At 43.4% G+C, this 19,137-nt stretch overlaps 1 protein-coding gene across 2 annotated transcripts in view; it reads left to right on the top strand.

Moving 5' to 3' along the window:
* DENND3 (DENN domain containing 3) overlaps window positions 1-19,137 on the top strand; it is a 51,325-nt gene that overhangs the window by 11,436 nt on the left and 20,752 nt on the right. For both annotated transcript variants that reach the window (XM_081012497.1, XM_081012496.1), the window contains exons 7-14: window positions 2,260-2,379; window positions 3,897-4,115; window positions 6,922-7,043; window positions 8,121-8,276; window positions 11,311-11,407; window positions 16,183-16,286; window positions 17,179-17,357; window positions 18,050-18,571. In XM_081012497.1, the coding sequence (XP_080868623.1) occupies window positions 2,260-2,379; window positions 3,897-4,115; window positions 6,922-7,043; window positions 8,121-8,276; window positions 11,311-11,407; window positions 16,183-16,286; window positions 17,179-17,357; window positions 18,050-18,571 (1,519 nt within the window). The remainder of the gene's footprint in view (window positions 1-2,259; window positions 2,380-3,896; window positions 4,116-6,921; window positions 7,044-8,120; window positions 8,277-11,310; window positions 11,408-16,182; window positions 16,287-17,178; window positions 17,358-18,049; window positions 18,572-19,137) is intronic.

The following is a 19,137-nucleotide window of genomic DNA, read 5'->3' as shown; positions in this document are numbered from 1 at the left end:
TTAATCCGTTCCGGAAGTCTGTTCCAAAACCAAAGCGTTTCTAAACCAAGGCGTGCTTTCCCATAGAAAGTAATGCAAAACGGATTAATCTGTTCCTGACTTTTAAAAACAACCCCTAAAACAGCAGTTTAACATGAATTTTACTATCTAACGAGACCATCGATCCATAAAATGAAAGCAGTAAACAATGTACTGCAGTCATACAATCATTCAATCAGTCAGTAGCTGAACTGGGTTACACACAGTCACAAAAACAAAACGAAAAAGAGCCGCAGAAGCAAAAATGCAAAATAAATAACAAAAACAGACAGACCTCAGTGTAACACTTAAAACGGAAGTGTGGCACTCAAATTGGAAGCGTAGCAGTCAAAACAGAGCACGTTTGACTTCCAGAAAAAGTCTGCAAACCGGAACATTACTCTAGATTCAGGTAGGTAGCCGTGTTGGTCTGACGCAGTCAAAATATGTATAAAAAACAAAAAAAATATGCAGGCCTAGGGAAAAATAAGAGAGGAAGGGAAAGTGGCTTACAGCAATTTTAAAAACACACTTTCGGAATCAGTTAAAACAGATTACAGAATGAAGGGGGGAGGGCGTGTCCTAGAATGCATATCTCAGTTGTCAAAGAGAGGTGCACTTTCAGCGTATCAAGAAAACTACACGATGAAGGTGCCTTGACACCAGACAGCAGCAGGCTTGTGTCTGCAAATTCAGGTCACCCCTGCCATTCGCAATAATATAGGACAGTGGAGTTTCAGTGGAGAGACGATGGTTGGGAACATCTTGTCTCTGCATTCCCTCTCTCCCTCCCATGTTATTTTGACTGTAGGGGAGGGAGGGGTTGCAGGGGGGAAATGGGGGTGTGTGGGAGGAAATGCTTTAGCTCTCCCTATCTTCTGCTTTTCCTGCTGGAAATCGCCTTTCCTTCTTCTTTACTGCTATTTGGCAGTAATCCATGTTTGAAGATTCAAGTTCTGTTCCTGTCCTACACATTTCTGCCTTGGGTGTTCCCTGTCTTTTAGGACCTCTATTTCTACTCTGCTTTTAGGACTGCAACGTTTTTCTGCCCACGCTGGGATTTTTAGGTAGTGGCGCTGTGGGTTAAACCACAGAGCCTAGGGCTTGCCGATCAGAAGGTCGGCGGTTCGAATCCCAGCGATGGGGTGAGCTTCCGTTGCTTGGTCCCTGCTCCTGCCAACCTAGCAGTTCGAAAGGACGTCAAAGTGCAAGTAGATAAATAGGTACCACTCTGGTGGGAAGGTAAATGGTGTTTCTGTGCGCTGCTCTGGTTCGGCCACATGACCCAGAAGCTGTATGCCGGCTCCCTCAGCCAATAAAGCGAGATGAGCGCCGCAACCCCAGAGTCAGTCACGACTGAACCTAATGGTCAGGGGTCCCTTTACCTTTAAAGAGGAATAATGGAGGTTATCCTTATTTTGCAGGACATGACATAATTCATCGAAGAATGTGCGTTTCTGGGTTTTTTTTTGTTTTCAGTGCAGACTGTAGGAGTTTGCATTCAATCTTCATTCTCTCTCTTCGTCTAGAGCCTGTTTAGGGTCTGGGTTGAGCCTTTGTCAATAGGTATCTGATCACAACAGTTTTCAGGGTTTATTCCAGTATTTGGCAATCATGGGAATACAGAACAGTTCTGTAGTCTCCCCTAGGACCTTTAGTCTGTGTGAGAACTTGTCACCGAGTGATGCAATTTAATGTAAGTTTTCTGTTTGTGTTATAGTATCTGAGCCTGTATTGCAACTGCTCATGATTGTGCTTGAAATAATAATAATAAATAATAAATATAAGTTCTACAGGAGTTATTAACTAAATCTCATCTTACTTAACACCAGAATTTGCATTTGTTTTCACGGTTCATCCGCTCAGTAATGCAACTGTTATTTTCTCTTCCCACCCCCTCTCACATGAATTAACATTTCCTTGCTCAGAAAGGGATTAGACTAGACGGCTCATTATCACAGTAGATGTCAGATAAGTTTAATCTATTGTCAAATTCTCCGGTTGCTTTGTTTAGTCCCTTCCTGTAGATGAGCAAAAAAAAATACAAAAGCTTGTTCATTTGGACAAAGAAATGTGCTATAATACTGCAGATCTGTGAATGTTCTGCATGCAAAAGCAGTCTTCTTGTTCCCGATTCTTAGGCCTGTTTTCACTGTTTTTGTTTGTAAAATATATTGTAGTTGCAGTTTGTGGTTATGACACAAAAAATAGCTGACCACCCACCTCTGTTGTTCCTCCTAGATATTTAATACGAAGCCTCTCCAGGTAATATTTCCATCTCAGGAGGATCCTGACAGCCCACTTATTGATCTGGATCTACACCTTCCCTTCCTATGCTTCAAACCGGAACAGGTGTTACAGGTATAGCATGGCTGTCTTGTTTTAAGCAGGTGGAAACTGGATCCGTGTATAGTTTGTGGGAGTTGCACAGAATTACTTTGCGCTCCAAGGCCCCCAAGCCCTTCCCCTGAAAATAACTTCACACTGACATGTAATTTTAGTTTAAGTTATTGGGCAAAATTTAGGCCACAACTTTATCGATTACAGCAAAGTGAGCGGTGTTGGCTTAGGCATTGGCAACAGACTATAACTGACTCCTGCCTCTCTGGCTGGAAGTCTGAAAGGGTAAACACCAAACGAGGGAGCAACATCGGTGAAGACCAACGAAGCTCACCCCGGGGTTCCTGCCGTCCTGGCATGGCCCTAGCCCCTCAAGCGGACTTCAGACGAGATCCAGACCCCCAGATTCCTTTACCGGAATACCCTTATTCATGGAGAGGCAGGTGATGGCCGCACCTCCCCTCCCACACACTTCAATAAGCCAATGCCTCACCGCCAAACCTTACAAAGTTGTGACGATTGCTAAGGGGGTAGGCGAAAACCAAGTGGCTACATCCAATCTGTCAAATGGAAAAATTCCTACCCAGCTCTTGCTCCAAAACAGGCGACCCAATCCAAAGCAAGGCCAAAGCAGCAGCACATAAAATTAGGGAGGGCAGATGTTCGGCAGCGCGAATGCAAGTAACCCCAGTTACGCCGCGCTGCCACTTTTATAGGCCCCAGGAATCGCGCCAACTGCCCTGATTGGCCCAAACAGCCTGGCATGATCCCGGGGCCCAACGGTTAAGGCTTGGGCCACTCCCGGCAACAACTCTCCCAGCGAGGGTGCCTTAGGGGCCCGTGCGCAACCAGGACCCTCATTAAGGAGGATCCCATTTGTAAATAATTTCAGCCTAATGCCCTTGTTCTGAATGAGTGAAATGGGCCTCTGGCAGGGAGCATGCGAGAAGACATACCATACTTTTAACAACGGGAACACAGCGATCCCCATAACCAGGCAAAGTCTCGCCCGCCTTTCCATAGCGAGACCAGGGCTTTGACAGGGTCGCCGTAAATACTGAATGCTCATAGTGGCAGTGAGAGTAAGAAGTCAGAGGGATGTTGCCAGTTCAATTCTCCTTCCATCTTTCTGCTAGACGGGATGTAATAAGAGTTACTGAAATGAGGGCCTTCTCGGTAGTGGCACCCACCCTGTGGAACGCCCTCCCACCAGATGTCAAAGAGAAAAACAACTACCAAACTTTTAGAAGACATCTGAAGGCAGCCCTGCCTAGGGAAGCTTTTAATGTTTAATAGGTTATTGTATTTTAGTGTTCTGTTGGAAGCCGCCCAGAGTGGCTGGGGAAACCCAGCCAGATGGGCGGGGTATAAATAATAAATTATTATTATTATTATTATTATTATTATTATTATTATTATTATTACTTTTGTAAAGTATGCCAAGCACTTAAAATTTGTTAAATAAATGATAAGGTGCTGTTACGCTGAAGCTCTTCCTATATGGAATTTATGGTGGCCTGTTTTCCCTCCCTTTCCAGATCATAACCTGCATTTTAACAGAGCGGAAGATTGTTTTATTTTCCTCTGACTGGGCATTGCTGACCCTCATATCCGAGTGCTTCATGATGTACATCCACCCTATTCAGTGGCAGCACACTTTCGTACCCATTCTGTCTCGTCAGATGTTGGATTTCGTCATGGCTCCTACATCCTTCCTCATGGGATGCCACATTGATCATTTTGGAGAGGTTTGCAAGGTCTGCTGTGGGTCATTTCCAGTTCTGCTTCTCTGCTTCTCTCACCTATAAAATGCATTCAGAGGTACAAGTAACTCCACATTTGTGCTGGAGTTGCGTTCTGGGTTACTGCCCACTTGCATGGGATCAGAAGCCCATTGAAAAAGCCTGTGAACCCCTTTTTCTACCTCCATTCCACCCTTTTAGTGACGTTCCAGTAATGTCCTTATGACTTATCCAGGTCACTTCCAGGTATGTATTTACGGGACCGCCTCTCCTGGTCTGCCCTGCAGAAGACCTTAAGGTCCATGAATAACCATAGTTTAGAGGTCCCGGGCCCTAAGGAAGTCAGACTATCCTACACCACGGCCAGGGCTTTCTCAGTGATGGCTCTGACCTGGTGGAATACTCTGTGCCATGAGACTAGGGCCCTGCAGGATTTAACCTCCTTCCGTCGGGCCTGTAAGACAGAGCTATTCCGCCTGGCCTTTAATCTGAATTCAGCCTGATCTTTTATTTCCCTTCTCTTCCCTCTCCCTACCCCTTTTATGAAGATCCCACAGCTAATTCTCCCCTGGCCTCCTCGCTGGCCCAAGTAGGACCAATTCAGCCAGCTAGTCCTGGGGATTATCTAATGCTTATCTAATACGAATTAAAAATGGAAAATGGTTTAGACGAACACATGGTATTATAGATAACTGGGCCCTTTTGAAGAGATTACGCATTTAATAATATTCGTCATGTATGTAGTGCACCCATTTAATCTGCTTCTTAGCTGTGCTGTGGCTGCAACCCCAGATAACCAACCGAGTGGCAAAGGACGAACTTCTCTGCCCCTGCCCCAGCTCCTGAATGCTGGCTCTCGCTCACCCTGCTATTGCCATGATTGCTGTGTAAATCCCCTGACATTTCTCATAATTGCTGCCACCACCAGTGCAGTCTCAGGTCAGACCCTTTCACAGGGGATTATAAATGCTGGTTCATCTTCCAGGGAACCTTGAGAGTTAGGTCATTTCCTGTTTTATAGGGTTGTGGCCGTGCTCTAAAGAATTGGCTCCCATTGTCAGCCTTCACATCTGAAAGGACTCTTCAGTCTTTTCGGAATGGGAAGATTTGTGTAGGATATTTTCGCACGAGTCCAAGCGGCTCCCCAGCGAGGCTGAGATAGACTGGATGGAAACGCAAGAAGTTGCCTTGTTCTGAGTCAGACATTTGCTCCATCTAGTTCAGTGCTGTCTACATGGACTGGCAGTGGTTCTTTGGGGTTTCAAATGGGCGTCTCCTGTAGTTGCCGGACATTGAACCAAGACTTTTTGCATGCAAAGTGTGTGCTCCACCACTGATCTCCTTCCCTCGGTTTGAACTGTGTTCTAATATTTTATCCACAGATAAGATCAATGCTTTTGTTCATAAATTATTGCTCTGTGACAGGGTGGATTTGATTTAAATCATGATTCACCGTATTTTTCGCTCTATAAGACGCACCAGACCACAAGACACACCTCGTTTTTGGAGGAGGAAAACAAGAAAAAAAAAATTCTGAATCTCAGAAGCCAGAACAGCAAGAGGGATCGCTGCGCAGTGAAAGCAGCAATCCCTCTTGCTGTTCTGGCTTCTGGCATAGGTGCGCAGCCTGCATTCACTCCATAAGACGCACACACATTTCCCCTTACTTTTTAGGAGGGAAAAAGTGAGTCTTATAGAGCAAAAAATACTGTAAATCACTAGTCAGTAAGACTTGATTTAAATCATTTTTTTTTTTTTACAGAAAGACTCATTCTTGCAGGTATAATCTTAATATTTACAACCAGATGAAGGTTTCATTTTTGGAATAATAAATTTTCAGAGCAGTTTTTACAGTTATTTCAAAAATTACTGATTTGGTTATACTACTAGAAAAACAAAGGCAGGTAATTATGAAATTATTGTGAGGTTTAATAAGTTAACTGTTTATATCTGGACAATTTTTCTGCTGTACTTTATTGGAAGGAGAAAAATAATCATTTCCTTAATAACAATTTATTTAACCAAAACAATAACATTATAGCATACGTATCCATGTTTGTTAACTGATGTGGTTAAACATTTAAAAAAAAACAACTTAGACTGAGTTTGAGCACACATGAAAAACTAAAAACAAATCCTTTTTTCTTGATGAATAGCCTTTGGAGTATAATGTAACTTAAATAGAAAACTATATTTAGAAAGGTTTTTCCTCCAAAAGCATTTTATTTTAACAATCCAATTTAAATTTTTTAAAAATCCAATTTAAATCCGATTTTAAAAAATTATTATTGATTTTTATCTACCCTGCTCTGTGACCAAAAATTTGAAACCTACGTATTTTTATTCATACGGGGCTGGATTCAACTACCTGGCTTCATTTGCCAGAGCATGCCAGCGCAGCAGGGCTTATTCCCTCCCCTTCCTTACTGTATTGCCTGCTAATTCATTCTGGGGGGTTGAGAAGAACCCCCAGAACAGTGTACAGAAGGAGGAAAGGGGAGAGCATCTCTTTGGCCAAGCAAAAATGATTGCACAAAACAATCTCCTAAGTGCTGCATTGAATTCCGCCCACGTTAAGTGAGATACATCGTGTCGTATTCAGCTAAGCATTGCTCAGGGTAGACCCACTGAGATTCACAAAATCAGGTTCATTAATTTCAATAGTTCTACTTTTGAGTGAAACTTAATTTTAATTGCATCTTATGGGTGGTATTCAGTTATTCCATTGTTAATAGTGTCATAGCTTGCATTTTGCATTACTTCTTCCTGCCTAATCCATATTGTTTTAAATGACGAACCTGTCTGTCTCTCAAATAAAAAGGAAGCCGACGACTTAATTCTAATTAACATTGACAATGGCGATATCGCGCAATCCCAGTCATCAGAAGAGGAGACTGAAATTCCAGACATCCCACTGGAGGCAGCAAAAATCTTCATAGCAAGGTAGAAATAAATGCTAAGGATGAAAAAATGAAATTATTTGGCAAAGACACAGGGTGCGATTTTGTGCACCTGCTCATTCTCCTGCTTGGCAAAGGAGTGTGAGGTAGTGAGTTGCACGGGGGCTGATGTTATCTTCATCCAGTGCAATTAGAAAGATGGATTCCTTTGGTGGATTGAGGGACCTGGGGTGGGGGGCAACAGGGTGCCTGAATGGTGGCAAGTGGTGTGTGTTAATTAAGTTATGCCATTCACCCAAATACACGCACAGAGATGGTTGATGGGTTTTCTGAAATAAACACCCAAAAACTTTGAACTGCAAAATTCTGATAATGGCGCATGATCCAGTAAGATAAAGAGTTTGTCTTCTAGGTAAAGGTAAAGGGACCCCTGACCAATAGGTCCAGTTGTGGCCGACTCTGGGGTTGCGGCGCTCATCTCGCTTTATTGGCCGAGGGAGCAGGCGTACAGCTTCATGTGGCCAGCATGACTAAGCTGCTTCTGGAGAACCAGAGCAGCGCACGGAAACGCCGTTTACCTTCCCGCTGGAGTGGTACCTATTTATCTACTTGCACTTTGACATGCTTTCGAACTGCTAGGTTGGCAGGAGTAGGGACCGAGCAACAGGAGCTCACCCCATCGCGGGGATTTGAACCACCGACCTTCTGATCGGCAAGTCCTAGGCTCTGTGGTTTAACCCACAGCGCCACCCGTGTCCCTTTGTCTTCTATAATACACCTAATCCCATTTTCTCTTGCGTACTGACACCTGACTAGTTGAGCAAATTCCCCCATATATACTCCAAATTCTCTCTTAAGTCTGATTGCTTGTCGAGACAGGCATAGCTTAAGGCCCTTGGTTTCAAAGGATGCCTTGAAGCCATTCCACTCTGCTTCTCCCTTTCCTCCATCCCTGGGGTTAACATTGGGGCTGGGTGAGTTTTTGACTCTTGAGAAATTGCCTGTCCTGGCATCCCGCCACATCTCTCTTGGACGGGGAGTGGAATCCTCAGACTCCCCCCACCCAGGGTGGATTTGATTTAAATTTTAGGGAGTTAACGTGTTCTTTCCCCCCCTGCAGGGTTGAAAATCTTCAGCTGCACTATGACCTGGAGCTCTCCCACCGTGCTTCCTGCACAGACCTTGGTGAAGTTCAGCTGCGAAGGAGGATTTGGCAGCAGAGGCTGAATTCTGAAATTCAACAGATTACTCTGCAGTTAATAGTCAATATCTTTAGGTAGGTGCTGAAATAACCCTTGCACAGCGCATGATTCTGGAACTCAAAGCATTTGCACTTTCTCTCTGTCTCTGAGCTTTTGCTGCTCCCTTCTGTACTAAAGCGAAGAGTCCCTCGATTCGGTGAAGGAATAAATGAGGCGTTGAATCTGACGCTCAGTTATGGCAGTGTTTCTCCTGGGCATAGGGTTGACTCCAACAGTTATCTTTCCACAAGGGCCGACACTGATGCCGAAATCCAGCATCGCCTGAGCTCTGCGAGTGCGGCTTTCTCCCGATTGAAGTGCAGAGTGTTTGAGGACCGGGACATTCGCAGGGAAACCAAAATGCTTGTTTACAAAGCTATTGTACTACCAAGCTTGCTGTATGCCTGTGAAACATGGACCACGCCAACTCCTGGAAAGATTCCATTTTGTCTCTGAAAAATCTTACACATCACTTGGGAAGACAGGCGAACTAAGGTCAGTGTACTGGAAGAAGCAAAGATCACCAGTGTTGAAGCAATGATTATTCAACATCAACTTCGTTGGACTGGTCATGTTGTGCGGATGCCTGAAGATCGTCTTCCAAAGCGACTACTCTATTCCGAACTTAAAAATGGAAAGCGTAATGCTGGTGGTCAACAAAAGAGGTTTAAAGACTGTCTCAAGGCAAATCTAAAAAATGTAGTATAAACACCAACAATTGGGAAACACTTGCCTGCGAGTGCTCCAATTGGAGAACAGCCTTTACCAAAGGTGTCATGGGCTTTGAAGACACTCAAACTCAGGACGCAAGGGAGAAATGTGGAAAACCCTCACCGTGATCAACTCCGGCCTGTAAACCAATGTCCCCACTGTGGAAGGACATGTGGATCCAGAATAGGCCTCCACAGTCACTTATGGACTCATGGTTAAAACCATGTTTATGGAGGACAGTCTTACTCAGCTACAAGTGATCGCCAAAGAAGAAAGAAGATGGTTGGCTGTTGTGAGAGCAAGATGCTGGACTAAATGGGCTTCCATTCTTCATAGTGAATGTTAATTACCCTAATTTACGTTAGATGTACCTTTAAGCTGCCTGGCTGGAAAGTGCATCGCATTACTCATCAGAATTTCAGCTGGTTGGAGGGGAGGCACTGCAAACAATTCAGTGAGTAATGTTATGAAGCTCCCCAAGGTTCCAGGACTTAGTCTTGAGGACAGAATCATTGTTAAGAGAAAGGAATTATATGCTTGTAACCAAGGACCTTTTTATGCTGAGCTTTCAAGTGGGTTTTTGGCTGTTGCCAGTTGACTCTGTGTGAATGTGGCGACTGAGGGTGGAATTCAATTAAGTTTTACTTTGAATAGACCTATTGGGTGGGCTTCAACTAAGTTGACGTGTGCATGGAACGAGGTCCATTCATGTAGCAGGACTTCCTCCCCCCCCATCTGTTCTGGGGGGGTTAACTGTGCCTAAATAAGGTTAACGGTCCCCCTGAATTTTGGCACTCATTTGACATTTGCCTTTGTACCCATGCAGCTGTGACATTTCCTGATGCCTTGCTAATCTTAACTGTGGTTAAAATAAATGAGAGCATCCTACAAGTTTGTGTTCTCTCTTCTCCTGCTCAGTTCCTCCCCATCCCTTTCCAGTGTTAACTATGGGGTTGCAAAGGTTGCTGACCATAGTTTGCTTCCAGTGAGAGCTAGAAATGCACTTGAGTTGTTTTTAATGGTCACTTCAATGCAGACACGATTCTGCCCTCTGGTCACTGCTGAAAAGTTAGGGGAGTTTCGGTGGAAGAAGATGAGTCGGTGTGGAAAGAGGTCAATAAATGTTGCATCTACCCAAGGTCATAACACCAGTTGAGCATCATTGTGGTTGCTTTTTAAAAAAAGAGTGTGAGAGAGAAAAGAATTAGAATTTGGAATCTGGGGGTGGGAAATGCTAGGGATGTCTTTTTCAAAACTGCAATATTAATTCACTGCACAGAATTGGTACCCCTAGCCCCATAATCAGGCGTACCAATACTCATTGGGAATTATTGCTGCTTTCATAAATATTTGAGCCAATGCTTTCTATGAAGAGGTAAAGTGTTACAGTGCTAAAGCCAGTCAACATTCTGTCAATGGGCTTGAGATTTTTGTTTCGTCCTTTTCTTCCAACTTCCCCTTTGTTCTTCTTTTCCAGTAGTAATAATAATAATAATAAAAATAAATTTTATTTATTATTATATTATATATATATATATATATATATATATATATATATATATAATATAATAAATATATATAATAAATATATTATATATTTATTATATAAAGACAGTAGTGTCTTTCCTTTCTTCTACTGCTTTATGCGCCAGAATCCAGGACCAAGAAAAATACAAATGCGAAGCGTTTGTTGCTCGTGAATCAGGATGTGTGTGTTTGCAATAATTAACAATAAGGTATTGCTTGCAGACCATCTTGCTGTAATAGCCACTAGGGCAGGTGGCTTTCAAAAGGGGTTAGACTGATTTGCAGAACATCAGTCTTTGGCTTCAGCTATTATACACAAGAATGATCCTTCATGTGCATCAGTTTCCTAAACCTATTTGTGTCTGCACGTTCTGCGCTCTGAAATGCATTTCAAAATATGCCGAAGTGTGCTGTCCGATTGGGAGCTGTGTTCTGATCCACAAGCAAGTTAGGGAGTGTCAGGCCAGTTTGGTCCCCTGAGATAGCACAGTCAGTCCAGCAGGAGACTCTTAATCTCAGGGCTGTGGGTTCAAGCCCCAAGTCGCGGGGGTTAGGATCTCAGCTCTACACTTCTATGATTTTGTGAAAAGTGGCCCAGACAAATTCCTTCTCCACCCCTAACTTGTACACTTCCATGACACAAGCCTTTTTCCTGTGTCATTTATATGTGGTGGATGCTCTGTGCTGTATTAAATGTGTTGCTGAAGGCTTGCAGGTTACAATAGAATTAAGGGGAGGGGCGTGGGTTTAATGATTCCACCTAAAGAACTGGGCACAATTAATAAGGACCTTTATTCATGATTGATTTTGATAATTTTGTTTTACCAATAGGGAGGTGAAAGATCATCTGAATTATGAGCACAGAGTATTTAATAGTGAAGAATTTATGAAAACGAGAGCAGTGTGCGACCAGCAGTTTTACAAAAAGGTAAATCTTCAGAACTGATTTGTATCATTTTGTCACTCAATATTATAAGTAGAGTTTTAAAGAATTCGGGTATTTTGGATGTGGCCTGTAGCTTTCCTTCACAAGGGTTCTTTTATGGGAAGTACATGAATTCAGTGATTTATTTTTTTAAGCCATTTAGCTTCTAGCTGTTTATTCATTCATCCATCTCGTCGTATGTCCTTTGGTCTTACCTGTGCAGAACGGTTGAAAGAAGGATTTTACCTTTTGGCATAGCATTATGTAATGGGAGAACCTTGACTAAAACCGCTGGAAAGGCCAGCTCCCTGAGTCCTTCTTCTGCCCTCTCCTCTGAGTGGAAGAGTCTGGACTATGACATCTGTTGCCAAGGACCAGGAAACTGCCATGAATATACCTCAGTGGTAGCTGGTGGACCCTGGACCTGGTAGGGTGAATTTGTGGGGCCCAGAAGGATGAATTAGCCAGCGTTAGTGGACTGTTAAAAGTTGCCACACACAACCTATAACAGGGGCTTCCTCAGCCTTCCAGACCTATGGGAAAAGATCATTTCCTTCAGCCTGTATATTCACTTTTAGGCCTACTTCCCAGATTATGAAGTAAAGTGGTGGGATATTACTTGGTCTAGGATCTGGGAGACCACGCAGCCATGAAGTTCACTGCAAGATCTTGGGCCAAACACTGGGTTTGGCCCCAAATACCTACCCCACAGGGTTGTTTTGAGGAGAATGTGGGGAAACGAAAGACCATAAATATAAAACAAGAGGGGAGATCTCCAGTCTTTCTGCCCCTGATTCTAGGTTTGGAATAACACGAGAACAAAAACTCAAGCATAACTACCCGTATTTTTCGCTCTATACGACGCACCAGACCACAAGACGCACCTAGTTTTTGGAGGAGGAAAACAAGAAAAAAAATATTCTGAATCTCAGAAGCCAGAACAGCAAGAAGAATCGCTGCGCAGTGAAAGCAGCAATCCCTCTTGCTGTTCTGGCTTCTGGGATAGCTGTGCAGCCTGCATTCGCTCCATAAGACGCACACACATTTCCCCTTACTTTTTAGGAGGGAAAAAGTGAGTCTTATAGAGCAAAAAATACGGTAAATCTATAACAGTTAAATCTCTTTTAACATGACTAAATCTGTACCAGTTATTTGTTTAAACGTGCCCTTCTAAGCTGTGAGATTGTCACACTTTGGTCTCAAGTGCCTGAGGACAAGTTGCGAAACTTACCCAATGCCAATAATTTTAACAAGGGTCCGAATTTGAGGGGCCTCCTTGGAGCTTGAGTGTCAGATCCAAATGCCCCCCACCTCTTCCTCATCCCTCAACGCTATAGGTCCTGGTCATCCGTTGAACATAAGCCACCAGCATTGTTTTGGAAATGGATAACAAGAGTTTGCAGGGTGTCTTATCAACAAATTGTTGTTTGTGTGATGAAATTCTGGCAAGGCTGTCAGTGATGACTGCAGCTGTTGTGAAGCCAATATCCCATATCGATAACATGCCACCTAGTGGATGAACGCAGCTAAAAAGGCACATAGAGAATAAAGAGAGAATTAGAAACGAAGGAACTCCCACCCCCCTCCTTTCAGTTTTTTAGCCCTTGCATCGAAAAAGCGTAACAGCTCTGTCTCTTTACGATCACGTGCCTGTGTTCCTTTTCCACAATTTTGGCCAGTGTACCAGCTTTGCCTCTTCTTGGAAAAGGCAAATCTGGCTGCTGTCACGTCCTGGTTGAACTTTTGTAATTTGCTTTATGTGACCGCAATAGCTCACAGGCGGCTTCTCCTCACATGAACCCACCCGGACCCTGTGATCATCAACTGAGGCCCTTCTTTGTGTGCCTCCTTGGTGAGAGGTCTGGAGGGTGGCAACACGAGAACCGGGCCCTTTCTGCAGTGGCTTGTGGAATGCTCTCCCCAGGAAGGAGATTTGAAAGCTGCATGCATATATATATATATATATATATATATATATATATGGGATGTGGGTGGCGCTGTGGGTTCAACCACAGAGCCTAGGACTTGCCAATCAGAAGGTCGGCGGTTTGAATCCCCGTGACGGGGTGAGCTCCCGTTGCTCAGTCCCTGCTCCTTCCAACCTAGCAGTTCGAAAGCACGTCCAAGTGCAAGTAGATAAATAGGTACTGCTCCGGCGGGAAGGTAAACGGCGTTTCCGTGCGCTGCTCTGGTTCGCTGCTCTGGCTTAGTCATGCTGGCCACATGACTGTACGCCGGCTCCCTCGGCCAATAAAGCAAGATGAGTGCCGCAACCCCAGAGTCGTCCGCGACTGGACCTAATGGTCAGGGGTCCCTTTACCTATACACACACACCACACACACACACACACACATATATATATACACACACACACATATACATACATACATACATATATATATATATGTGTGTGTGTGTGTGTGTGTGTTTTCCCAGTGTGGTGTAGTGGTTATGTAGCACCCTGCTTGTGGTTAACGCTTAGCTGGAATGAAATATTCAACCTAGCAATAGAGAAATTAAAATAATAATTTATTTGTCAGACAAATAAATGAGAGACACAGTGGTATATGGTTACCAAAGCTCTGCCCACTCCAGCCCTGATGACCAGCACTTATATTTCCTCAGCCCAGCCCCCTTGCTCCTCCTTTGGCTGCCTCTGTCCAATCAGCCTGGTTGAAATTCCTATTGGCTGTTTGCTAGAACCAATCATAAAAGATACACCCATTTCCTATTACCTTTTATGGGAGACAAAGAGCTATATTTCCTTCTATCCATAAATGGCAGACAAGTAGCCATATATCTTATATTTGCCTCGACCAGGCACCTTAATTACCAGATAACCTTTGGCCCCTGCTGCCCCTTTATTCCAAAACAAATGGCTAAAACAGATGGCTCATGGTATTAAATTTTGTCTAAACAGAGATCTTGGGTTCACCTTCTCACACACCATCAATGAAATAAGAATCTAACATAAGAATCTAACATTTCTTACTTTCTAAATCCTTTGCATAATTACATTAAGCCAATATATTTCATACATAACATAGATAGATTTTTAGAAGAAAAGGAACTTAGTAAAAACAGTTTCAAAAAGAAGCCTCTTCAGTTTACAACCCTCCTTTCCCAGCCAGCTGCTGTTCCTATTAGCTCTTGCCCTTTAACCTTATGAAAATATGGCTGAGTCTAATGGGAGGCACCTGGTATTATTTCTTACTATTTACCAACTCTTAATTAGTGTTTTTGCAGCTTGATTGTATTCTGTAATATGTATGGTCAGTATGACCTTTGCTCCCAGCCTGTAATTCCCTTTTACAACTTTGAGGTACTGCTATAAATCAGGGGGGCCCTGTTCAAGGAGATAAACAACTGCCAAAGTACTTAGCCAGCTGCTTTATGCCTGGCATGAAACATACAAACATTTGCAAATATATTTTTTAAGCTCATTTTAAAAGACAGGCCTTGATCAGATGCCTCAGTTAGGAGCGGTAGTCTCGTAATCTGGGGAACCGGGTTCGCGTCTCCGCTCCTCCACATGCAGCTGCTGGGTTACCTTGGGCTAGTCACACTTCTCTGAAGTCTCTCAGCCCCACTCACCTCACAGAGTGTTTGTTGTGGGGGAGGAAGGGAAAGGATAATGTTAGCCGCTTTGAGACTCCTTAAAAGGGAGTGAAAGGCGGGATATCAAATCCAAACTCTTCTTCTTCTTCCCCCCCTTGAGACGGAGGGCCATATTGCTTTGTTTGGCACCCCATCCCTCAGCAACGTCCACACTTAGTGAGCTCTGGCTAAGTTTATCATTGAGCACCATTATGCGGTTCACTCTGTGGTCCTGTTCCTTGAGTTTGAGCACATGACTGCTCCCGGGAAGAAGATCCTGTTGTTGTTTTTTTAAAAAGTTGCAGCAGCAGCCTGGAGAAGCAATGGGTACGATTAAGAGCAAAAAGGGAAAGGGAAAAAAACAGCAAAAAGAAAAACAAACGCAGCATTGGAAAGTTTCTTTTTTTAATTTGTTTTTATTTGTATTTTGACAAACTAATAACCATAAATAAATAAGAATAAAAATGTGCACCCCACCACCGATACCATTCCGTTGTAGCTATCCAACCTCACAAAATTTCAACACCTCTTGCCATGGTTTGACCCCTTTCCGTTTTAAGAGTACGAATTCTACACTCTCCATATCTCCTCAAAATCATTTCTCCTGCATATACCTTAACGGCACGTGTTAATTTATCATTAATAATTATATCCCACATCTCTTTATACCATTCTTCCATTTTATATTCACCTTGCCCCTTCCACTTCCTAGCTATAATAATTTGCGCAGCTTGTCAATAAATTTGTGAGCGAGTCCTTCCTAGCCTGCAAACCTTCCACCCCATCGTAAATGGATAATAATTCTACCTCTGGTCTTTTGTTCAGAGCATTGGGAAGTTTCTTAGGTAAATGCTTCTCTCCTTCCCCTCACAAAAAAGCAAAACAGGTGAACTTCTGGTGTGAAGCACTAATCCAGGCTTTCTCAACCTCGGCCCTCCAGATGTTTTTGGCCTGCAACTCCCATCATCCCTAGCTAGCAGGACCAGTGGTCAGGGATGATGGGAATTGTAGTCTCAAAACATCTGGAGGGCCGAGGTTGAGGAAGCCTGCCCTAATCGTAAGTGTGCAGACATACAAGTCCAGCTTTAAGGGGACGCTTTGGGGCTGTTTCATGTCAGTGAATAGCTAGCCCTTCAAATATGTCAAGATACTAACGTCGCTTTCCTGTTACGCTTTGCAGGTGCTGGATACCTATATATTTCACTTTTTCCTTAAAGCTCGCCTTAACAGAAGGATGGATGCTTTTGCCCGCCTAGAGCTGAGCACTGAAGCTGAGAAAGACAGGTGAAGAAGCCTTCTCACTATTTATACAGTGGCTGCATGGCAAAATACCCTTTTCTACTCCGCTGAACACATGGCTATTTTTCTTTTCTTTTCAGGAAGTTTTGCTACAGAAGCATGATTTAAAATAATCTTTGAAATCCCTTGTCCCACTTCATCAAATAATTACATGGGTTGGTAAATGTCTTTGGGTTTGTGACACGCAGACTGGGCTATGCCCTAGCCTGGGTTTTCTTTTTTTTCTTTTTTAAAATATTTTTTATTAAATTTCCAATTAACAAACCAATCATATCACATTAATTCCAAATTATACCAATACATAATAAACTCCAAATATTTAGCCGAATTTTAAATTTTTGTTGGGGGTACCCATGCTTCGAGTTCAGAAAGGGTCCAATCATCTCATATTTCTGCTGCTTTGATGTTCACAAGTCCCATCTTTCCATCTCTTTGTTGTTATCCTTTACAAATCCCATCTTCCAATCTTCTTCTTGTTATCATTTTTCTTTCTTTCTTTATAACCTCTGAGATTATCTCCACAAGCGAGTTGAAGCAAACATTATTATAGTCCTGTGTGGATTTTCACAATGATCCAAAAGTTCTGTTCAAACGGCAGGCGCCATTTCAGCAGTTCCCATAAAATACAGTCTAAGCGTCTGCTCATTAACTTTCCCAGACCAGTTGCTCCATAAATCAGCCTTTCCAGGGGAGTTGTTGCCAATTCAGCCATGGAATTCCGATATGATAACAAAACCGTAGCACCTCTCCCCCTTTGACTGTAAATCTTGCAACTAAGTCTGTCTCATAAAGCCTGGGTTTTCTGATGGCCAGAAGGGCAGAGAGTTTGTTGGATCTTGCAAGTAGGTTAGATATATATTTATGTTGTTATCTGTAGGTTAACTTCAGTGCTCAGCCCAAGGAGGCCAACCATGGAAAAAGTAATTTCGAGAAGGTTTAATCCTCAGTACATGATGAGCAGGCGAATGGGACTGAGCTTGCCTAATCTGCAAGAGATCGCGCCAAAGGATGGCCCGACAAGGAATTCGTCTCTTCGGCGTTTAGACGTGAAGCAAGGTAAGAGGAGAACTTAACTGGGCTGCTGTGGTTGTTTCTCTTCTCATTCCAGTGTAAATGAAAAAGATAAAATAAATGTCAAATACAGCACCCCTCTCTTGAACTGCATTCTGAAGACCAATCCATGGCTGTTAGGGAAAGGTTGTCAGGTCTCAGAATCCAATTTCGTCCAACTGCAAAGCGCTGTGCCGTTACTTTCGCCAGCCTCCTTGCGACCCTTTTCAGAAGAGTAAACATAAGCAAGCCTTATGGGGCGTTGAAACCAGTGTGGGACAAGCAAAACAATAGTCAATGGCCTATTGCAGGCATAGGCAAACTTGCCCCTCCAGATGTTTTGGGACTACAACTCCCATCATCCCTAGCTAAAAGGACCAGTGGTCAGGGATGATGGGAATTGTAGTCTCAAAACATCTGGAGGGCCGAGTTTGGCTATGCCTGGCCTATTGCTTCCTAATCTTACTTTCATTATCTTAATCTTATTTTTATTATTTGTACGCTTCCCATCTGGCTGGGTTGCCCCAGCCACTCAAGGCAGCATTCAACAAATATAAAAGCATAATAAAACATCAAACATTAAAAAAAAACACTTCCCCATATAGGGCTGCCTTCAGATGCCTTCTAAAAGTTGTATAATTATTTTTATTTAGTTGCATTTGTTTTAGTTGTAAGCAATTGTTTGTTCCCTTTTCCAGATATGAGATCAACCTCTAAGTCAGTGACTACTTTCAAGATCCCAGAAATCCACTTTCCTCTTCTGAGCCAGTGTGTCTTTTCTTACTACCTTGAATTTAATATTTATCTCAGCAGAGCTATAGATATTTTGTCTCCCGATAACTCTGCGCTTCTGGCAAGGTATTTCTACCTCCGGGGACTTATTGGTTTGATGCAAGGAAAGCTTCTGAATGCGCTTTCGGACTTCCAGAACCTTTATAAGACAGACATACGGATATTTCCCACAGACCTTGTGAGGAAAGTGGTGGAAAACCTTCCTCCTTCCGAACGTTCCCAAGCAGATCAGAAGCCAGAGCTGAAGAGGCTGATCAGTCAAGTGATGGATAACCAAAGGGAAATAAGCAAAGTAGACGACCGTGTGAAAAAATTCCAGTTGCCAAAAACGCACATGCAGCTGGATGACTTTGTGAAGTTCGTTCAAGAATCTGGGATTGTCAGAGACACAGACACGATTCATCGGCTGTTCGACGCACTGACAGTTGGTAAGGGGTAAAAAAATATGCTCGAAAGCAGTTGTTTTCGTCAGAATTTTTCATGCCTACCTTTTTTCCTTCCTTGAATATTGCTCTTACTGTTGACGTAAAACATGTTCATTCCCTGATACATTTCTTGCTGCGAAGGAGATGCTGGCAAACCTAACCAAATCAGCAAGGTATTGTACCATAAACATGGGATGCGGGTGGCTCTGTGGTTTAAACCACTGAGCCTCTTGGGCTTGCCGATCGGATGGTCAGCGGTTCGAATCCCCACGATGGGGTGAGATCGCGTTGCTCGGTCCCAGCTCCTGCCAACCTAGCAGTTCGAAAGCACACCAGCGCAAGTAGATAAATAGGTACCGCTGTAGCAGGAAGGTAAACAGTGTTTCGGTGTGCTCTGGTTTCCATCACAGTGTGCCATTATGCCAGAACAGTTTAGACATGCTGGCCACATGACCCGGAAAAGCTGTCTGTGGACGAACGCCGACTCCCTTGGTCTGAAGCGAGATGAATGCCACAACCCCAGAGTTGCCTTTGACTGGACTTAACTGTCCAGGGCTCCTTTACCTTTA

This window comes from Podarcis pityusensis (genome assembly GCF_964106645.2).
Source record: "Podarcis pityusensis genome assembly, chromosome: 7".
Classification (NCBI taxonomy): domain Eukaryota; kingdom Metazoa; phylum Chordata; class Lepidosauria; order Squamata; family Lacertidae; genus Podarcis; species Podarcis pityusensis.
This window is presented reverse-complemented; position numbering and strand designations above follow the sequence as displayed.